The 9,675-nt window shown below is 48.0% G+C and overlaps 1 protein-coding gene across 1 annotated transcript; it reads left to right on the plus strand.

Annotated features, from left to right (window-relative positions):
• Positions 1–1,882: 1,882 nt before the first annotated feature.
• On the plus strand, positions 1,883–7,602 carry DOLK (dolichol kinase). The gene is made up of 2 exons (XM_069748180.1): positions 1,883–1,994; positions 4,244–7,602. The coding sequence occupies exon 2, from the start codon at positions 4,373–4,375 to the stop codon at positions 5,936–5,938; it is 1,566 nt and encodes a 521-aa protein (XP_069604281.1). The 5' UTR covers positions 1,883–1,994; positions 4,244–4,372; the 3' UTR covers positions 5,939–7,602.
• The last annotated feature ends 2,073 nt before the right edge of the window (positions 7,603–9,675 follow it).

Genomic DNA, 9,675 nt, shown 5'->3' on the forward strand with positions numbered 1-9,675 from the left:
CCTCAGTGTCAGTGCAGAGCGGCCCCTCAGTGCCCTCATTGTCAGTGCAGAGCGGCCCCTCAGTGCCCTCAGTGTCAGTGCAGAGCGGCCCCTCAGTGTCAGTGCAGAGCGGCCCCTCAGTGTCAGTGCAGAGAGGCCCCTCAGTGCTCTCATTGTCAGTGAAGAGCGGCCCCTCAGTGCCCTCATTGTCAGTGCAGAGCGGCCCCTCAGTGCCCTCAGTGTCAGTGCAGAGCGGCCCCTCAGTGCCCTCATTGTCAGTGCAGAGCGGCCCCTCATTGTCAGCGCAGAGGCCCCTCAGTGGTCTTATTATCAGTGCAGAGCGGCCCCTCAATGCTCTTATTGTCAGCGCAGAGAGGCCCCTCAGTGCCCTCATTGTCAGTGTAGAGCGGCCCCTCAGTGCCCTCATTGTCAGCGCAGAGCGGCCCCTCAGTGCCCTCATTGTCAGTGCAGAGAGGCCCCTCAGTGTCCTCATTGTTAGTGCAGAGGCCCCTCAGTGGTCTTATCAGTGTAGAGAGGCCCCTCAGTGCCCTTATTGTCAGTGCAGAGCGGCCCCTCAGTGCCCTTATTGTCAGCGCAGAGCGGCCCCTCAGTTCCCTCATTGTCAGTGCAGAGCGGCCCCTCAGTGCTCTCATTGTCAGCGCAGAGCGGCCCCTCAGTGCTCTCATTGTCAGTGCAGAGAGGTCCCTCAGTGCCCTCATTGTCAGTGCAGAGGCCCCTCAGTGCCCTCATTGTCAGTGCAGAGAGGACCCTCAGTGCCTTCATTGTCAGCGCAGAGAGGCCCCTCAGTGCCCTCATTGTCAGTGTAGAGAGGCCCCTCAGTGTCAGTGCAGAGAGGCCCCTCAGTGCCCTCAGTGTCAGTGCAGAGAGGCCCCTCAGTGTCAGTGCAGAGAGGCCCCTCAGTGCCCTCAGTGTCAGTGCAGAGAGGCCCCTCAGTGTCAGTGCAGCCCCTCAGTGTCAGTGCAGAGAGGCCCCTCAGTGCCCTCATTGTCAGTGCAGAGCGGCCCCTCAGTGCCCTCATTGTCAGTGCAGAGAGGCCCCTCAGTGTCAGTGCAGAGAGGCCCCTCAGTGCCCTCAGTGTCAGTGCAGAGAGGCCCCTCAGTGTCAGTGCAGAGAGGCCCCTCAGTGTCAGTGCAGAGAGGCCCCTCAGTGCCCTCATTGTCAGTGCAGAGCAGCCCCTCAGTGCCCTCATTGTCAGTGCAGAGAGGCCCCTCAGTGTCAGTGCAGAGCGGCCCCTCAGTGTCAGTGCAGAGAGGCCCCTCAGTGTCAGTGCAGAGAGGCCCCTCAGTGCCCTCATTGTCAGTGCAGAGCGGCCCCTCAGTGCCCTCAGTGTCAGTGCAGAGCGGCCCCTCAGTGCCCTCATTGTCAGTGCAGAGCAGCCCCTCAGTGCCCTCATTGTCAGTGCAGAGCAGCCCCTCAGTGCCCTCAGTGTCAGTGCAGAGCGGCCCCTCAGTGTCAGTGCAGAGCGGCCCCTCAGTGTCAGTGCAGAGCGGCCCCTCAGTGTCAGTGCCGAGAGGCCCCTCAGTGTCAGTGCAGAGAGGCCCCTCAGTGCCCTCAGTGTCAGTGCAGAGAGGCCCCTCAGTGTCAGTGCAGAGAGGCCCCTCAGTGTCAGTGCAGAGCGGCCCCTCAGTGCTCTCAGTGTCAGTGCAGAGCGGCCCCTCAGTGTCAGTGCAGAGCGGCCCCTCATTGTCAGCGCAGAGAGGCCCCTCAGTGCCCTTAGTGTCAGTGCAGAGCGGCCCCTCAGTGCCCTCATTGTCAGTCAGTGCAGAGCGGCCTCCCACATGCTGTTCCCTGCCATCAGCTGTGCAATCCATTAGACAGGAAGCCCCGCTCTTCCTCTGACGTCACTGCATCACAGGCTGCCCCGCTGCACCTTCCCACATCACGTGACTGCTAAATCTTAGGCCAACGCCTCAGTTCGGGCGGAGAAGATAACGCGCTGCACCGTGACGTTATTTCCTGTCACGAGACCGGAATACAATATGGCGCTGTCCAAGGTAAAAGGTGGCTGAATGAGACGAGGGGGAAGAAGTTGTGGGACAAAAGACATGAGCGGAAAGGTCATTCTGGGCAGCGATAATGGGACCTATAGGGGAAATGGAGGTTTCATTATTCGTGTTCCTTTGACTTACTGCTTTATTGTGGATTGTAGCAGACCCTCTGTTGAGAGTAAGACCAGGGCTTTATGGGTAAAATGCCATTGCTCCATTTCACTGACAGCAACCAGAGATAGTGGTGTGGAATTGAATTAGAGGTTTATTTGCCTCAGACCAGAGCGCCCCTTTATATCATCAGATGTATAGAGTGTTGTGCATGCTGAGTAATTTGCAGTTACGAAGGCAACCGACCAACACCCAGGGAGTATCTTGCACGGGTCCTGCTCTACTGAACAGGATCTGTGCAGTGTGTGATGCTTGGACCGTTACCTTGGACACAGTAGCCCCCTGTATGTGCCAGCGTCTCCTCAGAACCTGTACACTGGGGTCTGCGGCTCCAGGCACATGGTAGTGATGAGCTCTGCTCAGGACAGGTCCGGGGGCACAGACCGGTGTGCACTGCGTAGAGGCCGCTCCCGGGTGCTGTAGGGGAATAGCAGCTGATCTGCAGCACCCGGCAGTGGCCACTACATAGTGCACATTGGTCTGCATCTCCAGAGGTACAAGCAGCTGGGGGTCCGGGTGTCAGACCCCAGCGATCTGACACTAATGACCTGTCCTGAGCAGAGCTCATCCACATCATGGGACTGGAAAACCTTTCACCAGTTACAGCATGTTAAACTGGTCACATCTTATAATAAGGGATTGCAGAGCCGAATAATCCATTTTTAATTATTCATTTTCATTTCTGTTGTGGAGATATTAGCTTGTAAAGTTTAGGTTATGATTTATGGTAAGTCTGGGGGTGTCTGCTTTTTTGACCTGCATGATGATGATGATGATGTTGACCAATCATAAGCAGGAGGCATCTTATAGGGAAAAAGAAAGAAACCCATCCCCCCAAAAGCTCAGAACATGCTTTCTTATGTGAGATGTAATGATAGACAGCGCTGATATCTGCCCCGATCCCTGCAGATACTGTGTATAGTATACAGCAGAGTGTGATTACCAGCACTTTCAGCCCATGACAATCAGTGGGTGGGAAGAGTGAGAATAGTGAGTGCAGCTCTGGGTTATAATATAGGATGTAACTCGGCATCAGTACCGGATAAGTAAAGTAATATATGTACACAGAAATTCCACCAGCAGAATAGTGAGTGCAGCTCTGAAGTATAATACAGGATGTAACTCAGGACCAGTACAGGATCAGTAATGTAATGTATGCACACAGTGACTGCACCAGCAGAATAGTGAGTGCAGCTCTGAAGTATAATACAGGATGTAACTCAGGATCAGTACAGGATAAGTAATGTATGTACACAGTGACTGCACCAGCAGAATAGTGAGTGCAGCTCTGAAGTATAATACAGGATGTAACTCAGGATCAGTAATGTACTGTATGTACACAGTGACTGCACCAGCAGAATAGTGAGTGCAGCTCTGGAGTATAAGGCTAGGTTCACATTGTGTTAGGGCAGTCTGTTTAGCGCATAGCGCTACGGACTGCGCTAACGCAATGTCCCAAAAGGGATCACGTTTGCTGACCCCGCTAGCGCAGATACCCGATCTGTGCTAGGGAGGGACGGACCTCGGACGCTGCAAGCAGCGTCCGCGGTCCGTCCGAAACGAACGGGACATCGCTAGCGCGTGCCGAAAATGGCATGCGCTAGCGATGCTCTAGAGATCCGTTAGCACATTGCCGTCAATCGGTGCGCTAACGGATCCGTTGCATGGTGTTAATTGCGACAATTTCGCCATGTAACTGAGTCCGCTAGCGTAAATCCATTATCGCAATGTGAACCTAGCCTAATACAGGATGTAACTTGGGATCAGTACAGGATCAGTAATGTACGTACATAGTGACTGCACCAGCAGAATAGTGAGTACAGCTCTGGAGTGTAATACAGGATGTAACTCAGGATCAGTAATGTAATGTATGTACACAGTGATTGCACCAGTAGAATAGTGAGTGCAGCTCTGGAGTATAATACAGGATGTAACTCAGGATCAGTAATGTATGTACACAGTGACTGCCCCAGCAGAATAGCGAGTGCAGCTCTTTAGTATGGCCCTTATACACCTCTTGGCAGCTTTACATTTGCATTGTGCATTTTCATTAGTGGCTATTTACTAATATAATAATTTTTTAGGTATAATTAGATCGGACATGCCTACAGATGATGCAAAACGCAGAGGGAATTCTCTTGCATTGATAACATCGGAGCAACACAGAAAATATCCAAGAGGAGGACGTGTTAAAGTCCAGGAAAACCACCATCATGGTGAATAAGCTGCTGCTGGCAGAGTCTCTAGTGGTGTTCTGCATTGTATTGACCATCCATACAGTGGTGTGGGACCGCTTTTCCTGGTGTGCTCTGGCTTTGGCTGTGCAGGCGTTCTATGTGCAGCACAAATGGGACAGGTTATTACAGTCAGGTGGAGCAGTATTTCAGTACAGATCATCTGCCAACAGCGGACTTCTGCCAGCTAGCATGATCATTCCCCTGCTGGGCATCGTAATAAGAGAGAGGTGCAAAGTTTCCGGTAACGTTTCCTTTGAGAGGTATGGCGTGGTTGTATCGGCCACCGGAATGGCCTTAGCTTATTTTCTTTCCATAATTGCACTTGGCATCACAAAACCTGTGCCAAAGAATACCTGCATCGTGTCCGGTGCTGCTGGCAGTGCCATACTCTACACTATGAAGAATTCGCTGGCCGTGTCGGAAGTCATTGAGGTTCTTGAGGTGCTCCTCATCTTTGTATACCTTAGTATGATTCTACTATACCTGATGCCACGCTGCTTCACCCCTGGAGAAGCCTTGATCGTCCTCGGTGGGCTCAGCTTCGTCATTAACCAGCTTATCAAACGCTCTCTGAATGCTGTGGGTGGTAAAGGAGATCCTGCAGAATACCTACTGCTGGTCACAGTGATGGCTTTGGTCCTTCTAGGAATTTTCTTTTCGGCCTTGTTTTTTTTCATGGATTCTTCAACTTGGACTTCCTCAGTCTTTTTTTACATGATGACGGCAGTGTTAGGCTTAGGAGTCTTCTTGCCGTGGCTACAGTACCTCATCAAGAGGCACCCCGTCTTCTGGTTGGTGGAGTTCCTCATACAGAGCAGTACGCGACTTTATCTACTTGGCTACTGGGTGCTTCTTGCTTTGTCCGCTGGCGCTGTTGTGCTCTATCAGAACTCAAAACGAACTCCGGACTCGAAGAAGCTTCAAGTGTCCACCGTGACTCGCAAGTACTTTCACTTTCTTGCGGTGGCCACTTATATACCCGGTATTATATACGACATGCAGCTGCTCTTTGTCAGCTCCGTTGCTTGTTTTGCCGCCTTTGTATTACTAGAATATATACGCTACTTCCGGATCAGACCACTAGGACAGACATTAAGGAACCTGCTGACGCTTTTCCTGGACGAGAGGGACAGTGGGCCTCTGATTCTCACACACATTTACCTGCTGCTAGGGATGTCTCTTCCAATCTGGCTGTTCCCAAGACTCTGTGCATCCTCCTTTTCCAGCCCTTCTACTCTGCTTCCATATTGTGGGGTACTAGCGGTAGGAGTAGGGGACACCATTGCCTCAATTTGCGGTAGCGCCCTTGGCGAGATTAAATGGCCCGGTACCAAGAAGACATTTGAAGGCACCATGATGGCTATATTTGCCCAGATTATTGCTGTTGCCTTGCTTCTGATCTGTGACACTAACGTGACCATGAACAGTGGCTATGTGTGGTTATTGGGATCAATCACTTTGGTGACGCTATTAGAAGCGTTTACCACCCAGATAGACAATATATTGCTGCCGCTCTACCTGCACATCATGCTGATGATCTGAATTGGTGGGTCATCCTCTGTTCAGGTACTGGTACTGCTGAATTTCTCGGGTCACCAAAGTGTTATAAGGTTGGGCCCTTGTGAATCCCCTATTATTCCAGGCATTTTAGAAAGGGTTTAAAAGGAGTAGGAATCCAGGGAAACTATAGACGGTAACACAGTGATGGAGACAGACATGACACACGAATGTGCTCAGACTGATAAGGTGAGGAGATCATATAGGACAGATTCAGGGACTATTGGTCATCAGATGTGTTTCCGACTTACTATAAATAAAGTTGTTACAAAGCAAGGGTTCCTACTAATATACCTGCAGTGATCTGAGCTCCGGCTGCCTCCCATGGATGGAGAAGTACAGGCATACCCAGATATTACCCTATGGGGTCCCACAATCTGCCTACAGCCACCGAACCAGTGCAGGGAAAAATACGGATCAGCATTTCCTATACTTGTTTCTACCTACTTTGTTTATAAGAAGCCAGGGCGAGCTGAATGTAAGTGTTGTTGCATATTTTTAACACTTAGAACCAGAATAACCAGGAACCATTGCAGGTCAGTGGGTTGGTGAGACTGGTAATCCCAGCACTGGAGCCGAGAAACACATTCATGTACATGATGACGGCACGGCCACATGGTGACATCGGATTCACTAACGAGGGTTGCTTCACTCTGCGCTGCATGGACAGAAAATAGGATGACATGTAGAACTTCCATATATTAGGCACTGACTATTCCTAACAGATTAACCTTTCATAATACTATTGCTCCCCATTAAAAGTGACTTGTCTAGTTGTAAGAAAATCAGTAAATTTTGCAATTTACTAATAGTTCTCTTCAGAAAGATTCCCCTGAATCCTAGATATCCAGTCTACTGACTGATGATTTTTTTTTTTTTTTTAACAGCCAGTCTCTCTGTGTCAGCTGATGTACTGATAAAAAGGGGGCTGGTTTAGCTATTGAAATGAGCAGTAAACCAGCCCCCTCTGGTTTCTGAGGATGAGCTGCCAAAACTCCTAGATGAAGATCTTGGCGCCTCTCAGACGTGAACTGTACTAAAGATTTATTAATTTAAGAGCAATTCTTTTTGAACTGCTAAGCCTCTTAACAGGGTTGTCCAGCCTTAGGGTACAAGTCTGCACGTAACCGCAATTCTGCAGTCATATAGCATGACTGCAAACTTGGGCCCTAAGGCTGGACAACCCCTTTAAGTGGAAATGAAATAACCTCTTAAAGTATGTCTATCTCTTTAAATCTGTCAGACTCGTGCATCTACCTTAAGACGACATCGGTACTCTCAATCATTGACTGTCAGGATCCATAAATCACACATCACTGTCCTTATAACCCTGGAATCTTTTGCATGCCGGTCATCTACACATCAGACTCCTTTCCCCTTTTGTGGGCATAGACCGATAGATTCAGTTTGTCAATATATGTATTACAACAACAGTATTATCACTCATTGATCATTCATTATATCAGTGTTATTATAAGTCTAGAATCCTAGAATTCTTTAAGTTTCAGTTATTTTAGAATTTTATCCCAAATATTCAGAGGCGTGGTACTGTCCCTTTTAAACGTCTCTAAAGATCCACTCCTTCATTAAAAAAAAAGAGAAATTTGTTTAAACAGATTTTTTTTTTTTAAATAAATGTGTGTTCTTTATTTGTTTTTGTGCTGTTGTGTTTTTTTCTACAATTGAAATAATATAGATGGTACATAATGCTGATCTGAGTGATTGGCTGCAGCACTCTCAACATGACCTCACTGCTGCAGTCAAACAGAGAGGAGAGCAGCGGTGGAGACTAGCGATGGACCCAGGGGAGAGTGTGTAAAGAACTTTTTACCCTTCGCCACGACAGCACCCACTTTAAGTGACAGGGTGCTGTCGTGGCTCATTAAAAGGGCATTACCGGTAAGTAATCCGGCTTTTTTACATCTTTATTGAGTCTGAGCAAAAGTTGGGTAAAATCTGATAATCCCTTTAATCCGTTATGTGGCAGTCTGGATCTTCAGAAGGCAAGTAGTTGGGTTGTATGAGTTAAGGAACAGTCCCTCTTTTTAACAGACTGCAACTAGTATTGCGACAGGCTGTAACTTTTCACTTGAATCAGGCTGTTCTTCAATACCAGACACCAACACATGGAAAAGAGGGCTCTGTTTCTTAGACAAAAAAAAAGATGTAAGTACTTGCCCTTATGGGATTTGCCAGAACTCCTGACGGCACCATCAGCAGAGGACCCCAAATCAAGCTTAAAGTGATTATAAATGGTGCAAGGTATGGACCACTTTGCTGCCCTACATATCTTTTCAATGGAGACATCTGCTTTCTCTACCCAGGCGGTAGAAATAGGTCTAGTCGAATGAGCCTAGGAGTCACCTGGAGCTGCCGTATTACTTGCAGAATATGCTAAAACTTGGTGGCCTCTTTAATCCATCTAGCTAATGTGCTTCTAGAGAGCTTTTAAGACTTTTCCTAGGGCCCTGGAAGGAAGTGAGTGGAAAGTGACAAAGTCTTCTCAAGGCTGCTGGGGCCAAGATATATAAGACTTCTCATACCGTCTAGCATATGTTATTGTTCTTCCTTAGCATTTCTAAGATTAGCACAGAAGAAAGGGAGCATAATTTCCTGACCCCTATGGAACTTGGATGTTGCCTTGGGAAGGTAAGCATAGTCCGTTTGCAGAATCGCTGTATCCTCTAAGGACCTGTGTAAACGGAGGATCAGCATGCAAGGCCTGAGCCACCACGATAATAGTTTTTAGTGTAAGGACTTTAATAGATGAAGAATTTATGTGTTCAACAGAGACCTGGTTAAAGCTATTAGCACCAGATTCAAGTCCCAAAGTGGCACTCCTAAATTGGCAATCTGACTTGATCTAAAACATTTGGTGAGCATACAACCCAAGCCCATTTTCCTACACTGAGGATGGGCAACACTCCACTACTGCATAAACATACTGGTCAAAAAATAGTTATTAAACTATATTGAGTCAAGAAGTGCCTCTTTTTTTATTAAAAATTTAAACCTTTATTTACATATATATACAATATAGTTTAATAATTTTTGATCAGTATGTTTATTGATCTAAAACATGCTTTAGTGCACAGGTCTGAAACCCTTCTGACCTTGAGAACCACATTCATCTCCGAGAGAGGATCACAAGCCACAATAAGCTCAGAGAAGATTGCTAGCCACATCCAGCTCCCGACCCCCTCACAGTAGTTACACCTAGAGCCTCCATTACCTGTATAATGACACCAAATGCTTTTCCACAGAAATCACGAGGCAGTATGCCAAGCTCCTGGGGGTTCCCACCTTCAACAAGCACTCTCACTACACTGTCCCACCCAGCTTCAAGCACTTCTGACTGGCAGTATCAACCTATTTCCAGCTTACCAGACGTAAATTATCTCTGAACCCCCAGGGCCAGTATACCATATGTGCATCCAGATCTGCTCTTCTTTGCAGGGCTACCATCTGTTGACTTGCTTTTCATAGCTATTTGCTAGACCTGGTGGTAGTGCACCAAATTTTCTTGATGTCCTGCCATGTTTTTTTTTATTACTGCTTTCCTACTCTGCATCTGTGATCAGATTTGGTGAAAAATCTCTTCTTCTAAAAGCTTTCGTCCAAATTCCATGCTGTTAAATGCAAGCTGGCTGCTTGAGGATGCAAAATTGGACCTTGGTACATCAGATCTTGGATCTTTGGTAGGACCCATGGCTTGGTGACTG

This window comes from Ranitomeya imitator, chromosome 2 (genome assembly GCF_032444005.1).
Source record: "Ranitomeya imitator isolate aRanImi1 chromosome 2, aRanImi1.pri, whole genome shotgun sequence".
Classification (NCBI taxonomy): domain Eukaryota; kingdom Metazoa; phylum Chordata; class Amphibia; order Anura; family Dendrobatidae; genus Ranitomeya; species Ranitomeya imitator.